A 17,685-nucleotide genomic window follows, 5' to 3' on the forward strand; every position below is an offset into this window, starting at 1 on the left:
AGATTCAACCCCTTGTCTCCTAGAATCCTAGTCCACTACTCATACCACTACACCATACTAATTCATGTTGCCCTTCAAGCCCTTCAGTGGAGGTTATCATGAGGGCCTTCCAAACATCTCTTTCCTTACGTAATCTAAACCAGTTTTCCTATTATAGCTGTTTAAGAAGCTCTTACTGTATAAGTTCTACAATATTGTACCATTTTTTGTAATTTTTTGTGGGTTTTTCGAGCTATGTGGCCATGTTCTAGAAGAATTTATTCCTGACGTTTCGCCGTCTTCATGCTTTTGGCATCTTCAGAGAATGCTCTGAAGATTTATTTCATTCTTTCCCCTCATTTACTGATTGTTTGCTCCTTAAAAGGGACTTATAAATATCTTGACTAATGATACAGTAAAACATCCTAAAGACAGTCAACAAATCCCAGGTGCTGTAGGCTATATTTCAAAGGAAAGAACTGGCAAAACCACCTGTAAGTATTCCTTGCCTAAGAAAAACCCTTTGAAATTCATGGGGTCATCGTAAGTTGACAAGCAACTTGAAGACACATATGTGCATTAATAGGATGAATAGGAAAAACTATGTTTTTTCTGGAGCCACACAAGAACTACACAGAGTGAAATCACATCGCCTGTGTGCTTTAAGTGTCATGTATTGTTTACTGTTCTTCCCATTATTGGGCTATCTACTAAGTTTGCTCCCATTGCAATAAAGCCTGTTAGATAACTGAACAGCTTCAGCTGTTTCTCCTTTTATTGCTTCTCTGACTCGGTAATAAAGAATCTGCATTCTGTGGCTACATCGCCAATCCCATAAAATCTGCAGTGATATATATGAGTTTTACTGCTTGAATCTTTGCTGTATCTCGGCATTTAATACCTCTCCACAGGATTTCTCAGGAAATAAAATGTTCCTCCACACACAGGAAATAAATTATGTAAGTTTACAGGCTCTCAACAACTTGGTTCTCCTGGGATAGATTTAAATAATTAAGCCGGAAGTGGCTAGAAAGAACAACAGGATTCCTCTTCTTTGCAGGCAGGACTAGTAAATTCTGTGAGGAGAGGAAATTCAAAAAGATTGTTACATTTACTGAAAATATCAATTTGCACAGCAAGATCCAAAAAGGCAGCCTAAATAGCCAACTGCATTGACCACATGTCATCAAAAATAAATATTTACTGATTTTAAAGTATTTCTGTATCATCTCCTAGCCCACAAGGGCTCCTGAACCAATGAACAAATAAAAACCAATTAAAACAATACAAAGATGAAAACATTTGTAAAACACATTAAAATACTCTTTAAAAATCCTAAAAGCAGTCTAAAAACAACCCTTGAATCCAGTTTTGAACCAGTTAAGACAGCAATTTCAAACACTAAATGTCATGCAGAAAAGCACAGTTTCTTCTGCCTGCCAGAAACTTTAAAGAGATGGGGCCAGCTGAACTTCTTTGGGTAGGGAGTTCCAGAGTAGAGGTGCTGCTACAGAGAAAGCCCTGTTACATGTACCCATCAGCTTAATTTCACAAGGAATTGGGACATGCAACAGGGCCTCCTCCGAAGATTTTAGATTTCTGGCAGGCTCATATGGGGGGAGATAGTCTTTCAGTTATTCTGGCCCCAAATTGTCAAGAGCTTTGTTTGTAGGTCAAAACTAGCACCTTGAATTCAGTGTAGATGAAAATGGGAAGCCAGTGTAATTCATAGAATCACAGAGTTAGAAGAGACCACAAGAGCCATTCAGTCCAACCCCGACATTCAGCAAGACACAATCAAAGCATCCCCGACAGATGACCATCCAGCCTCTGTTTAAAAACCTCCAAAGAAGGAGACTCCACCACCCTCCAAGGAAATGTGTTCCATTGTTGAACAACTTACAGTCGGGAAGTTCCTCCTAATGTTGAGGTGGAATCTCTTTTCCTGTAGCTTGCATCCATTCTCTGGAGCTGCAGAAAACAAGCTTCCTCCGTCCTCAATATGATACCCCTTCAAATACTTAAACAGGGCTACTATATGACCTCTTAACCTCCTCTTCTCCAGGCTAAACATCCCCAGCTCCCTAAGTCTTTCCTCATAGAGCATGGTTTCCAGACCCTTCGCCATTTTGCTCTCCCTCCTCTGGACACTCTCTAGCCTGCCAACATCCTTTTTGAATTGTGTTGCCCAGAACTGGACACAGCATCCAAGGAAGCCTGGAGTTGTATTGATACTACTAGTTCTAAGACATTACTTAGAAAGGGGAGATTAGAGACTGGCTGATAGTTATCTAGGGAGCTGGGGTCCGATTAAGTTTTTTTGTTAAAAAAAACATAATTGTTTCTTTTAGACAGGCTGGAGTATAGCCCTATTTCAAAGAAGCATTTATAGCCTGTACTACCCCATTGGCCAGTCCTCCTCTGGCAGCTTTAATTGACCAGGATGGACATGGATTTAACAGACAGGTGGTTTGCTTCACCTCTCCAAGCAACCTGTCCACATCATCATGTTGAGGAAACTGAAACTCATCCATCAAAAGTGGACAAGTACTGCTCAGTTTTCTCCCCAGACTCTATCTTCAATGTGGAGTCCAAGTCAGAATAAACTGAGGAATTTTCTCTATGAAGTATTTAGCAATTTTGTCACAGCACTTTTCTGAGGAGCTCCCCCTTAGCAGTCTCAGGTCTAGAATGTAATAGCTCTTTAACTACCTGGAATAGCTGTACTGGATGAGACTGAGCTCATGTAATAGAGGCAGAAAAGGATTGTTTCTTTGCTGCCCCGACTGCTGCAAAGTAGGTTCTAAAATGGCCCATAATCCATGCGCAGTTAGATTCCCCAGAGTCTTTCTCCACTGTCATTCTATTCATCTGTCCAAGTGCTTCATTGCCCTTAACTCCTCAGAAAACTGTGGAGCCTGTGCTCTGCATTGAAGTAAAGGATACCAGGGGCAACTGCATCAGTTGCCCAGGCCATCTTCCTACTCCACAAATCAATCAGGGGATCAATAAAATCACCAGCTCAAACTGGAAAATCCCCCAGAGCATTCAGGAATCTTTGGATCCATTAATCTCTGGAAGAAGACACTTTTAAGAGGTCCACTGCCCCTGCAGAGATGAAGCCCCAGAAAATCTAAACCCTATCAAATGGTGTGACTTGTCCATGACAATGGAGTTATTTCAACCCTCACCCCCAAATCATCATCATCCAGACCAGCAAAACCCAGATGAAGAGAGTGGCCTGCTACATGTGTAGGGTCAGAAATTCTGAGCTGGTCTTGATGAGAGTGCTTCAGCTAGATGTTAAAATCCCCCAGCATAATAAATGTGGAGGAGATTAATGCCACACATCTGAGATCACCCAAACAACTCTGGCAGGGAGACAGTTGGGCAGCAGGGTGGATGGCACACCAACAGAGTCCCCATCCTGACTCTTTGCACTATTGCCAGGTGTTTGCACTCAAATTTTGGAGATGGTTGGACAGGGTATCTCAATAGAGGAAAGGAACATAACAGATCACTCCCTGCCCATCACATTTTGCCGCCTGCTGCATGTGGAGGCCTGATGGGCATAATCTGAGTCCCTATATTGGAAGAAAGGTAGGATATAAGAAAACAACAGCAACAACTGGGTCAAGCTGGCACCCTCTCTTCAATTAACCAGGTTTCAATTATACATGCAAACTCAGCTTGCTTGTCCAGGATCAAATCCTGGATCATAGAGCTCTTCCCAGTGACTGACCTGGTGTTGAGCAGCAGCATTTTCTGGTTTGATGACCCCATGAATTTTGTGGTTTGATGGGGTTCTATTAGAGCAGCCAGGAATCTGTTGGTAGGAGAAACGAGATGTCTTGGCCCACTTCTCCACTGGCATGTACTATCTACACTGCTAAACTCCCACCTGCCCAAATGGCAGCACCCCTTGTATTTTCTGAACATATATTTGACTGACCATAAATACAGGGCAGACTATCATAAGCAAATACACAGCCCAGTTTAGCTTGAAGCACTCCCAGCTGGCCTCATGGGGTTTTACTCAATAGGTTCGCTTTTCTTATTTGATAGCAGTTGTATAATAAAACAAAACAAAGAAAACAATGGCAGCTCTCAAATTCCCCTCCAGCTCCAGGAGAATAGCAAGTGTCTGCACTAGGTCAACACTGAACATTACACTGCCAAGGCTGTATCTTGCCACTTACTGGTATAATTTGCTCACATGCAAACTCAGGAGAGCGCTTACCCAGTGATTACTTTGGTTAGTGAACCTGTGTTGGTCCCTGTCTTTGCCTGTGGGAACGAGGGGAATTGTCAAGCCCCCAAGATGTTAAACTGCTATTCCCAGCAGGCCTAGACACCATAGCCAGTGGTGGGAAATGATCAGAACTGGAGCTCAACAACATCTGCAGGAGGAGCTGCGTGACTTCATTAAGAAATAGAAAACGGCCTTATCTTGGTCCATCTAGCTCAGCTTGTTTATTATTGAATCCATGCTGCACTTTTCTCCTGAAATAGGATTCAAGGCGGCTGTCTATGGGGTCATCACGCATGTGTTTTTTTCATGTGACTATGCGCATACTCTCACTGACACATTCTGGGTTTCTTATTCACGCGATGGACCTGCAGCTACGCACAACTCTGTGACTTTGGTTGCTCACGCGTGTCAGCACTCAAATAAAGATGGGGTTGCCTTATGGTCACCATAAGTCAGAAACGACTTGGAGGCACGCAACAGCAACAACAACAACAACAACAACAAACTGCCTTGTTGGCTGCTGCCGCGCTGCAGGATTAATCCAGTTTGACACCGCTTTAACTGTCATGGCCCCATTCTATGGAATCTTGGAATCTGCAGTTTATTGTGGCACTAGAGCTCTGAAAGAGAAGTCTAAACAGATCACAAAACTACAAATCCCAGAATGCCACAGCAGTGAGAAAGCAGCATCAAACTACATCAATTCTGCTGTGCAGACGCAGCCATGGATGTTGCAGGACTGGAAGAGTTCACAATAAACACAGAAACACTGCTTTGCACACTGGTTATACTGTTAAAACCAATGTCTGTCCCGCCCAGCCATTTCGACCCTGCGCTTCCCTGCTGGGACCAGAACCATAGAGTCAAACACCTCCTGGCGCGCAGACAATCCCAGGAACACTCCCTCCCTCTCCTCTCTATGGTTGCGTGACGTGTATTTTCTTCCGGTCTCGGGCCTGTGAAGCCGGGGCAGAGGGTGCGCATGCGCAAGGGTCCATTTCCTGTTCTCTTTCTTTCTTTCTTTCCGCGGCCTGTAGGAGCAACAAGATGGTGAGTCCGTCGCCTCCGCCCCGCTTTGTTTCTTAATCCGCCGCCATCCTCCTCGGAGGGGTTCGTAGCCGCAAGGCTACCGCCGCGGGCTGGCAATAAGGGGAGCCTGCTATCTGAGAGGCGGCCTATTTGGGAGCTTTGAGGGCCGGGGAGACTGGGAGAGGGAGCCGGACATTGGGGCCTGGGAGGGGCGGGAGGAGATGGAATCCTCCCGGGAAAGGGCTGCGGGCGCGAGACGGGCTCCTTTGCTGCAGCAGCAGCAGCAGCATGCTCCTGTTGGTTTTCTGCAAGACCTGGGGCGCCTTCTCATAACGTAGTCTCTTAGAGGATGAGAGTGCATAGTGAGTCCCAGTTCAGGGAAAAGAGCGGGATACTACTATTATTACTACTATTACTAATAAGTGATATAGTATTGCTGTTCCACTGAACTGTTCTGGCTGTCTCCTGGGGCATTCTGGGGTTTGTAGTTCACTGAGTCGCCTTAGGAGCTCTCTGGCTGAGAATGCTAAATTGGTGATTGTATGCCTTCAGGTCAATTCTGTCATATACTCAGAGTTGGAAGAGACTGCGAGGGACATCCAGTCCAACCCCATTCTGCCATGCAGGAACTCTAAATCAAAGCATCCCTGACAGATGGCCATCCAGCTTCTGCTTAAAGACCTCCAAGGAGGGAGACTCCACTACACTCCGAGGAAGGAGTGTGTTCCACTGTTGAACAGCCCTCACTGTCAGGAAGTTCTTCCTAATGCTGAGGTGAATCTCTGTTCCTGCAGCTTACATCCATTGCTCCGGGTCCTAGTCTCTGGAGCAGGAGAAAACAAGCTTGCTCCCTCCTGAATATGACATCCTTTCAAATATTTAAACAGAGCTATCATATCACCTCTTAACCTTCTTTTCTCCAGGCTAAACATCCCCAGCTCACTAAGTCGTTCCTCATAGGGCTTCATGGTTTCTAGACCCTTCACCATTTTAGTCTCCCTCTTTTGGACACATTCCAGTTTCTTTTTGAATTGTGGTGCCCAGAACCGGACACAATATTCCAGGTGGGGCCTGACCAGAGCAGAATATAGTGGCAGTATTACTTCTCTTGATCTAGACACTATACATTTATTGATGCAGCCAAAGATCACATTGGCCTTGTTAGCTGCTGCATCACACTGTTGACTCATGTTCAACTTGTGGTCTACTTGGACTCCTAGATCCCTTCCATATGTAGTCTTGTTCAGCCAGGTGTCCCCCATAATATATCTGTGCATTTCATTTTTCTGCCCTAAGTGCAGTACTTTACATTTCTCCGTGTCGAATTTCATTTTGTTAGCTTTGGCCCAGCTTTCTAGTCTATTCAGATCATTTTGAATTTTGATGCTGTCCTCTGGGGTATTAGCTATTCCTCCTAATTTGGTGTCATCTGCAAATTTGATAAGTATTCTCCCAATTTTGTTCTCCAAGTCATTGATAAAGATATTGAACAGTACTGGGCCCAGGACAGAGCCCTGTGGGACTCCACTGGTCACTTCTCTCCAGGATGAAAAGGAGCCATTGTTGAGCACCCTTTGAGTACGGCCAGTCAACCAATTATGACGACAACCCCAATAACGGTTTTCTTGGCACATTAATAATAATAATAATAATAATAATAATAATACTTTTATTTATTTATATCCTGCCTTTCCTTACGGATCAAGGACCACCCCAGTCACAGTTTTCTTGGCACATTTATAATAATAATAATTTATATCCTGCCTCTCCCTATGGATCAAGACGGGTTATAATACATTTCAATAAAATGCAGAAATATACAAAATATACAACGTACAAATTATAAAAAATAAGACCAACCCTACAGTGCTATTTCATCAGGGTGTGTTTCCCATTGCCATCATCTGAGGCTGAGAGAGTACGACTTGCCCAAGGTCACCCAGTGGGTTTATGTGGCTGAGCCGAGACCTGAACCCTGGTCTCCAGAGTCATAGTCCAACGCTCAAACTGCTACACTTCCCTAAACTGCAAACCCCAGGAGGCAGCCAGAGCAGTAAAAGTGGAATAGCACCACTGTAAGAGTGTGGTGCAGTAATTACTCTTAGGACTTAGTTCTCCAGCATTGTTGTTGTTGTTAGCTGCCTTTGAGCTGCTCTTAACTCATGACATCTCCAAGCCCCCCTGCCCTCCACTCCTCTACTCAAGTCTTGTAGAGGTGACCTCCTCCCTGATTGAGTCTATTCATCTGGTGTGTTGCCTTCCTCTCTTTCTGCTGCCCTCCACATTTCCTAATATTATTGTTTTTTTCCAATGATTCATGCCTTCCCATTATGTGGCCGAAGTATGACAGCCTCAATTCGGTCACCTTGGCTTAATCTTCACAAAGATGCCATTTGTTTGACTTCTTGGCTGTCCATAGGATTCTCAGCAACCTTCTCCAGCAACCACATCTTGAATGAGTTGGTTCTCTTCTTATCAGCTTTCTTCACCATCCAGCTCTCACATCTGTACATGGTAATAGGGAATGCAATGGCTTGTAGGATTCTAACTTTAGTGCTTAGTTGTACATCTTTACACTTTAGGATTTTGTCTAGTTCTTTCAAAGCTGCCCCTCTCTTTCCTAATCTTCTGATTTCTTGACTGCAGTGTCCGTTCTGATTGATGTTTGATAGAGAAGGTTTCTTATCTGAAATGCTTGGGACCAGAATTGTTTTGGATTTTGAATTTTTCAAATTTTGGAGTACAGTCAACCCTCCTTATCCACGGATTCAAGCATCCACGGGTTGAAAATATTCCGAAAGAACTTAAATTCCAAATAGCAAACCTTGATTTTCCATTTTATATAAGAGAGACCATTTTGTTATGCCATTGGATTGAATTGGACTTGAGCATCCACAAATTCTGTAATCCACAGGAGGTCCTGGAACCAAACCCCAATAGATAACAAGAGCCCACTGTATTTGCAAAGGGTTCTTGTAGCACCTAACTGAAAGAGATAAGTTGGTAGCGTGAGCTGTCCTAGACTTGAGCTTAACTTCCTCAGATGCATTTGCTGGAGTGGAAAGCCCAGGGACAGAATTGTATATGTCACATATAAGGGGATGCTACCATATTCATGCTAGCAACTTCTTTCTTTCAGACCTATATAAGCCTTAAATAAGGAGAGTAGATGAGTGTGGGAAACAGGGAGGGTCAAGGGTGACCTCATGAGGATGGGAGTTAGATAGTGTTGAAAAGCGTGCAGTGTGCCAGGAAACCATTATCTCTGTTCAACCAACTGCTGATGGATTGTAGTCTGTGGATACATTCCAATTCTACCGTTTCTTTTTCCGGTCTTCCTTTGTAGTTCTTTTGTTGAAGGCCCAGCTTATGTAGGTCTTTCTCTGGACTCTCCACTTGAAACAGGCATCTAGTCTAGAAAATTAATGCTACTAAACATTTTTCTTTCAGTTAGTCTCAAAGGTGCTACAAAATCCCTTGGCATACTGATTTTCCAGACTAACACAGCAATACCTTTGAATTGCATATACATAGTAAGATGCAAGTCAGCCCTCTGTATCCAAGGATATTTTTATCCACAGATACAGTCATCCAGGGCCTGATAATATTAAATAGTATAGTAAATAGTATAAATTCCAAAAAGCAAATCTTGTTTTTGCCACTTTATATAACGGACACCATTTCTCTATGCCATTGTATTTAATGGGACTTGAGCATCTATGGATTTTGGTATCCATGGGGGGAGGGGGCAGGGTTCTGGAACAAAACCCCATGAGATACCAAGGGTCCATTGTAATAAGATGTATATGTAATAAGATATTGATGAGAGCTGAGACTGCAGCCAAGAAATCAGAAGAAGAGCAGAACTGGGAAGGGCAGCTATAAAATAACTAAGACAAGATCCTGAAGAGTAAAGGTATACAACTAAGCACTAAAGTCAGACTTGTCCAGTCCATTGTATTCCCTGTTACCATGTATGATTGTGAGAGCTGGACAGGTAGGAAAGCTAATAGGAGGAAAATCAGATTCTTTTAAGATGTGGTGCTGGATAAGAGTGCTGAGGATACTGTGGACAGCCAAAAAGACGGACAAATGAATTAGTGAACAGATCAAGCCTGAAATCTTATTGGAAGCCAAGATTATCAAATTGAAGCTGTCATACTTTGACCATATCGTGAGAAAGCATGAATTATGACAAAAGGCAATGATGCTAGGAAAAGTAGAGGGTAGTAGAAAGAGAGGAAGACTGCATGCCAGATGGATAGAATCAATCAGGAAGGTCAGGAGCCTGAATTTATAGGACCTAAGCAGAGCAGTGGAGGACAGTGAGTCTTGGAGATGCCTCATCCACAGGGTCGCCAAGACTCAGGGACAACTCGAAGGCAGTTAGCAACAAGAAGATATCTTGAAGATAGAACCCAAGTTAAACATGGAATTCATTTATATTTTTAAGAGTGAAGCCAATGGTGGTAATAAAATCATCTTCAGGGAACCTTGTTCTTCTGGGCATTCTGCCTTGTGCTAACTCTGCCAGTAGCTGGGCATGGGGTTATGACTGTGATGGAGCACTTCAGATGAGTGGTTTTAGCCTCGTAGAATCATAGAGTTGGAAGAGACTGCAAGGGCCATCCAGTCCAACACTCTGCCATGCAGGAACTCTCAATCAAAGCATCCCCAACAGATGGCCATCCAGCTTCTGCTTAAAGACCTCCAAGGAAGGAGACTTCACTACACTCCAAGGGAGTGTATTCCACTGTCAAACAGCCCTTACTGTCAGGAAGTTCTTCCTAATGTTGAGGTGGAATCTCTTTTCCTGTAGCTTGCATCCATTGCTCCGGGTCCTAGCCTCTGGAGCAGCTGAAAACAAGTCAGCTCCCTCCTCAGTATGACATCCGTTCAAGTATTTAAACAGGGCTATCATATCAATTGCTGTTTTTACTTGCAAGCTAATCCTATTGAGCACAGTGGGATCTAGGTAAACATGCATGGAGTCAAGGTGCTTAGTCTTCCTCTTAGGTTTGAAACATGTCTGGCTCACTAACTGTTGTAATGAAGGTAAGCATAAACAGTGCTGATAGGTTTGACACATGCGAGAATGTGACATTTGTTTTCCTGTTGTAATAGGCCAAGCGCACCAAGAAGGTTGGGATTGTGGGTAAATATGGTACCCGATATGGAGCTTCTCTGAGGAAGATGGTGAAGAAGATTGAAATTAGCCAGCATGCCAAGTACACCTGCTCCTTCTGTGGCAAGGTGAGAGCTTTCTTCATTGCACAGGCCTCCCATTCATTGTGGAGTTTATAAACAGAGGTTGCCCTTTCTCTTCACTTTTTGTGTTCTCTCTCTGTTAACATTATAACCTTCTGGAAAATTCTCTTCCTCATGAGACCCATATGCTCTAAAACAATTTACGAGCAAATAATTTTAGATTTAAAGACAATACCTTTCCGAAATGTGTACAGGTAAGACTCTTGGTGTATGGGTTTTTAGACAGTCTTATTGTACAACCCATCTCTCATCCTGGTTCATATTATAGGTTTCAGGTTTAAGTAAAAGCCATTGGAATGAATGTGTGCTTCATGTGGTGTTCTGAAGTGATTTATTTTTATTATGGGTGTACTGTAAAACAGCATAATCCTAGCACAGTTGAAAAAGTCCAGATTTACTAGTCTTTTTTCCCCCCTTATTGGATCAGCTCTGTTGAGGAGGTGCTGGCAGGCAGAACTGTTCGCCTTTCCTTCCAGTGCCATGGCTGGCTCTTTCCTTTGCGCTATGTATAAATCAAACAACCTTTATATGTGCCAGAATATAGTTCACCATTTTGATGTTGGATAGTGTTGTGTTTTCATGTATTCTGTTTGGTGTGGAGATCACTTTATGCCAGGCATGGGGAACTTCTCATACCCAGTGCCTCCTGCCATTTCCAGAGAGCCACACCACCTTATTTCTATCTGTACACTGCTTTGATCACTGTGGAAAAGCGGTTTATAAATAAAACTTATTATTATTATTATTATTATTATTATCACCATATACCTTCTTTTTTTAATTCAGAAAACCCCTCACACATTAAGGGATGGGGGTGGGTTCATTCTCACTATGTTATCATTGCCCCCTCCATTTAGGCCCCAGGAGGAGCCTTTTTTCAAAGTCAGAAGTGACGAGTTTCAATTTTCAAAACAAAACAAGCCAAAAACAAAACATGAGCAGATGAGGACAATAAGTAAATAAATAATTCTGTAAAAAGCAAAATTGCCGGTCACCCACTAGAATATGTGAGTGGTTCCTTCCCTGGAGTCCAGGGGGAGGCTTAAGTGGCCAGTGGTTACATTGCCACTTCTGCTTTATATAAGATCCCATCTGATCTCAGAAGCTAATTAGGTCAAGCCTGATAAGTATTTGAATGGGGACCTCCATGGAACACCAGGATCTCTAGGCTATATTTCAGAGAAATGCAATGGCAAACCACATCAGAGTGCTCCTGGAGTAAGAAAAGTTCATGAAATGCACGGCACTACCAGAAGTTGACAGGTGACTTGAAGGGACACACATAGAAATTTAGAAAATATGCATTACGATAATGCAGGCCAATATCTAGCAGAACTACTGGATGCTGCTGGTTAGGAGGTGAAGGTTGTTTCTTGTTTCTCAGGTATGTGAAAGCACTGAAAATTCCTGGGCACAGCTCCATTTCCCCTCCTGGCTGCTGATTAGTTACAGGAGTGCATATGAGTGTTGTCCTGGGAAAGAGGTGGCTTCCACCCCACCACCTCTCTGGACTGTGTGTGTTTTTTTCACTCCAGGTGTATGTGGGTGCATCCTCCTAGCCAGTCACAGTTTGTGGCTTGGGGATGGGCAGAGCTGCACCCAGGTCAGAGAATATGAATTTGTATTCTTCTGATTTGTCTGTATGAAAGTTGGGAGGAAAAAAATCCTGAGATGCAGTTTCAATACATGTACAGTTGATGTCCTAAGTGCAGTGTTTCTCTTACAGACCAAAATGAAGAGGAAAGCAGTGGGCATTTGGCATTGTGGCTCATGTATGAAAACAGTGGCTGGTGGTGCCTGGACATACAAGTAAGAGAAAGCAGTGTAGCACTGAATGGTGTATCCAGGGGGGGAGGAGGCCTGTTTTTATCCATTGTGGGTGCTTGCTTTGAGGTAAACAGCCAAGCTGAGGTAAACGAATGGTCTAGCACACACTGATCTACTGATGAACCCCAAAAAGATGTTCTTGCCAGTCAATAATTTGAAGTGTATGGAATGGGAGACTGAGACTAAGGGCCCATCCAGACAGGCCAAAATAAAGCTGCTTTCAGTCACTTTGGAGGTATGCTATTTAAATGTCCCATGCATCCTAAGAGACTGGAAGCCACGCCAAAGCTACACTCCAGTCCTAAGGACTGGAGCGTGGCTTTGGTGTGGCTTTTGGCCTCTTAGGACGCATGCATCATTTAAACAGCATACCTCCAAAGTGACTGGAAGCAGCTTTATTTTGACCTGTCTGTATGGGCCCTAAGATAATCAGTATTGTGACTAATACTGTCTAAATGTGGCTGCTGTTTGTGTTATTTCCATTTCTTCTCGCCAAAAAACATGGCATCTGGTGCGCTTTCCACCCATAAGGTTTTTGCGAATTGTTTGCACTAAAACTCAGAACTCTGCACACTACTCTATTCCTGGCAAACCCCTTGGCTGTTTATCAGCTTGGCAATAATTCAATCCAATGATTAGCTTTAAGAGACAAAGAAAATGCAGTGTGCCTTCTTTGGTGTAACATTGGTATTTTTTATTTTTTTCCAGCACCACCTCAGCAGTGACAGTGAAATCTGCTATTAGAAGACTGAAGGAATTAAAAGACCAGTAGAAACATATTTTTGTTTCATTGCTGTTAGTCTTTCTCCGTTGACTCAATTCACGTGCTCTCTCACAAATTAAATGTGTTTGTGAAGCTGTATCCTGGTCATTTGTTGTATAGATAGTTCCTTTAGGCAGTGTGCCTTTGAACACAGTCTGTATTTTGGGGGGGGGGGGGGGGGGCGGTCTGCCAGTACTGTAAAGGTATTGTACATTTGTACCATTTTAAATCACTATAAACAAAAATAGAATATACTAGATACATTTCCCAAAGGCATGTAGTAATACAATCCCAATAAAAGTACGAGGAACGAACTTAACATGTCTACTGATTTAAATGAGAGACTTAAACATACAGTTGAATTTACTTGGGTTTAATTTAGGCCAACCTTTGACTACCCCTTCTGTCCTTTGCACTCTCTGCCAGCGATCGTAGAAGATTTCAGCAAAGCCTATTCAGTCTAAACTTTTTGTTTCCTTGAGTGTTAACAATTTTCTTCTATATAGCAAGTACCTCCAGATTTCAGGTCCTTTCACTTAGTCAGATAGGAGACCAGAAGAGCCCACATCTTGTTAATCCTATTGCTTGGAAACAGTTTTTAGCAGGGAAGGTTGCTAAGATAGTAGTCAGAGAAATATCTGCAGTCTTACCATAAAATGGCATAAAAGAATCCAGTAGCATCTTTGAGACTAACTCCTGTATTCTAGCATAAAGGTTTGTAGACTTTTATTTTGTCAGCTACATGGAGTCAATGGGAGACAGCGTGGTGTAGTTTGAGCATTGGACTACAACTCTGGAGACCAAGGTGTGAATCCCTGCTCGACAATGGAAACCTACTAAATAGTCTTATGCAAGTCAACACACACTGAGCCTCAGAAAAACCACTGATAGCTTCATAAGCTGGAAGTGACTTGAAGGCACACAGCAACAAATAAAGTGAGCCCACTGTCCGTGTCTGCAGCTGTATATAGAAATGGGGCATGGGTATAGGAGTGTAAAATGTAGTAATAAACCAGTTAGCCTGATAGGTGGTGCTGGGTTATTTTGTGCCTTTTGAAGAAAAAAAGAGTTAAAATACCCATTGTCACAATTCACTGCTTTTTACAAATTGTAGTGTTTCCTAAGTAGTACACAGGTGATAACTCTCACAATTGTAGATCAGCTGGTTGTTAGGGAAGTTCTCTGTAGGACCTCTTACAGCATGGATAGAACAGATGTGTTGGCCATCATAAATTGCACCACAACAATTCAAAAAATCACTATGAAAGTCATGTCTCATACTACACTAGTTATGGAAATTAGCTTCCCTAAAGGCTGCAAACTGGTGTCTAGTCCCATCCCCTGGGCATGGTCAGAACCCATGCAGAAGTAGTACGAATGGTTGCATTTGTATGTGCTTTCAAGTTGTTAGATTCATGGCAGCCCCATGAATTTGATAGGGTTTTCTTAGGCAAGGAATACTCGGAAGCCGTTTTGTCAGTTCTTTCCTCAAACAGCATACAGTATATGATACTTGGTCTTGTGCCCATCCAAGTACTAATCGGAGCTGACCTTAGCTTCCAAGATCAGACAGGCTCTGGTGTCTTTAGGATATTTAGGCCATCTAAATGTTATTTCATAACATGCAGCATAATGACCCACTGTAACCTAATCTACACTCTCAGCAACATTTTACAATGAGGAAATTCTGCAAGAGCGGGATCCTACTTGTGCCTGTCCATTCACTGCTGATGCTTTTGGAGCCTCATCTTTCCCAAATTTAGACCAAACCTGACAAATGGCTTCTTGTTGTAGTTTGTTCTTTCCTTTGTGAGCAAAGCAAAGCAACTCTGGTTAAGCCCATATTAACACTGATACATCACAGGGTTCTGAGCTACAGAGTAATAAGTATACATATAGAAGTTGGAGGCCTAGCCATGTCAATCTGGAATATCAGTATGCAAAGGGATCTTGCAGTACCTTTGAGACGGACTGCAAAAGAAGTTGTAGCATATGCTTTCATAGGCTTCATCTACTTCCAGAGATGCATGGAGTGAAGTGGTGCCTTTCCTCCTGCCTTTGTCCCTCAATAACCATAGTTAAAACTGAGTTTCTCACATCAACATACTCACAAGTTTTGCATTTCTATGGCTGTTCATACACTGATTACAGAGGTCTTTCCTGGGCACAAGTTGACTCCATGCATCTGAGGAAGTAGACCACATCTACGAAGGCTTATACTACAATGTCTTTTGCACAGTTGGTGTCAAAGGTGTCCTTTGCATAGAGAAGTGATAACTTTGACAAAGACCAATTTTAAAATTAAGGCAGGAAGATCAACTGCATTATAACAGGCATTGCACTGTTGTGTGCCTTCAAGTAGTTTCTGATTTATGGTGGTCGTAAGGTGAACCTGTTGGGATTTTCTGTGGTTAAGAGTATGTGACTTGCCCAAGGTCACCCAGTGAGTTTCCATGGCTGAGTAGGGAATCAAACCCTGATCTCCAGACTTGTAGCCCAGCACTCAAACCACTATACCATGTAGGTTGTGTCACTAGCTGTGGTATATTCAGAGAAAAGACTACATATAAGCTCTGTGGATACCTGGTAGACATATCCAGAAAAAAATATATCCTGGTTATCATGGTCAACATATATTTGTCCATTGTTTTGTAAAGAATCATTTCAAGAATGGTACTGGACTAAATGTGAGTTTTGCTTGGGAGCTGAGAAAACCAAAGAATCTGTATATAGGATCATGGTTACTGGTAGGTTCTGTTACTTCAGTTTCAGCCTAATCCTAGGGCTGTCAGTTGAATACCTTTCCCTTCCTTGAATTGTGTGTTTCAGTGCACTGTTCCTTCTACTTATCCAGCGTTTTGTGTCCTATGGTTAGGCTGATAATAGCTTGGTACAGACAGGCGAAAAGTACTGGTCTGTTGGTGGGTGAGGGCTGAACATCCCCAGTCATAACCCTCCCTGCGTTACCTGGGCGCCATAATTGCTCACCCCTGTCCATACGGGGCATGCAATTATGACATCCATGCACTGCAGCATCCAAATAGGGCCATGCGGACGGCATCTTTGTGCACGAGCTGTGCCAATGGCGCCCAGCGTGTGGCACAAAAAGAACCTGCTGCTGGGAGCAGGTTCTTTTTAGGCCTTGTGGAGGCTGCAGCGTTTGTCTACTGCAGCCTTCATCCGGGGCAGAAAGGGGCGGCATGTCACTGCCCCTTCATGCACATCTGTACCGGGCCTTAATGTACCTTTTTAATTTTTCATATTTTCAGACTGTCTCATAGTTTTCGTGTGTTAATTTCATCACATTTTCAAGAAAATTGCCCTGTTATGTTGCAACAATGGTTTGAAGATCATAGAATCATAGAGTTGGAAGAGACCACTAGGGCCATCCAGTCCAACCCCCTGCCATGCAGGAAATCTAAATCAAATCATCCCTGACAGATGGCCATCCAGCTTCTGTTTGAAGACCTCTAAGGAAGGAGACTCCACCACACTCCAGGGGAGTTTGTCACACTGTCGAACAGCCCTTACTGTCAGGAAGTTCCTCCTAATGTTGAGGTGGAATCTCTTTTCCTACAGCTTGCATCCAAGCAGCAGAAAACAAGCTTGCTCCCTCCTCAATATGACATCCCTTCAAATATTTAAATAGGGCTATCATGTCACCTCTTAACCTTCTCTTCTCCTGGCTAAACATCCCCAGCTCCCTAAGTCTTTCCTCATAGGGCATGGTTTCCAGACCCTTCATCATTTTACTCACCCTCCTTTGGACACGCTCCAGTTTCTCAATGTCCTTTTTGAATTGAGGTGTCCAGAACTGGACACAATATTCCAGGTGGGGCCTGACCAGACCAGACCAGAATAGAGTGGCACTATTACTTCTCTTGAGCTAGACACGATACTTTTATAGATGCAGCCTAAAACTGCATTGGCCATGTTGGCTGCCGCATAACACTGTTGACTCATATACAACTTGCGGTCTACTTGGACTCCTAGATCCCTTTCACACGTAGTTTCGTTCAGCCAGGTGTCCCCCATCCTATATCTGTGCATTTCATTTTTCTGCCCTAAGTGCAGTACCTTACATTTCTCCCTGTTGAATTTCATTTTGTTAGCTTTGGCCCAGTTTTCTAGTCTGTTCAGATCATTTTGAATCTTGATCCTGTCCTCTGGGGTATTAGCTACTCCTCCTAATTTGGTGTCATCTACAAATTTGATGAGTATGCTCCGAATTCTGTCATCCAACTCTTTGATAAAGATGTTGAATAGCACTGGGCCCAGGACAGAGCCCTGTGGGACCCCACTGGTCACTTGTATCCAGGATGAAAAGGAGCCATTGTTGAGCACCCTTTGGGTTCAGCCAGTCAACCAATTACAAATCCATATAACAGTTACCTTGTCTAGCCCACATTCTACAAGCTTGTTTGCAAGAATGTCATGGGGAACTTTGTCAAAGGCCTTATTGAAATCAAGATATACTATATCCACAGCATTCCCTTCATCTAACAAGCTGGTAATTTTATCAAAAAAGAGATTACATTTGTCTGGCATGGCTTGTTTCTCTGAAACC

General features: G+C 43.1%; 1 protein-coding gene across 1 annotated transcript; it reads left to right on the forward strand.

Moving 5' to 3' along the window:
• The first annotated feature begins 5,899 nt into the window (after positions 1-5,899).
• On the forward strand, positions 5,900-13,217 carry LOC149314006 (large ribosomal subunit protein eL43-like). The gene is made up of 4 exons (XM_089520357.1): positions 5,900-6,034; positions 10,385-10,513; positions 12,255-12,337; positions 13,064-13,217. Exons 1-4 carry the CDS (start codon positions 5,915-5,917, stop codon positions 13,125-13,127), a joined length of 396 nt encoding a protein of 131 aa, XP_089376483.1. The 5' UTR covers positions 5,900-5,914; the 3' UTR covers positions 13,128-13,217.
• The last annotated feature ends 4,468 nt before the right edge of the window (positions 13,218-17,685 follow it).

This window comes from Sceloporus occidentalis, unplaced genomic scaffold, assembly GCF_023333645.1.
Source record: "Sceloporus occidentalis isolate IW3139 unplaced genomic scaffold, rSceOcc1.0.p SCAF_4, whole genome shotgun sequence".
Taxonomy (NCBI): Eukaryota; Metazoa; Chordata; class Lepidosauria; order Squamata; family Phrynosomatidae; genus Sceloporus; species Sceloporus occidentalis.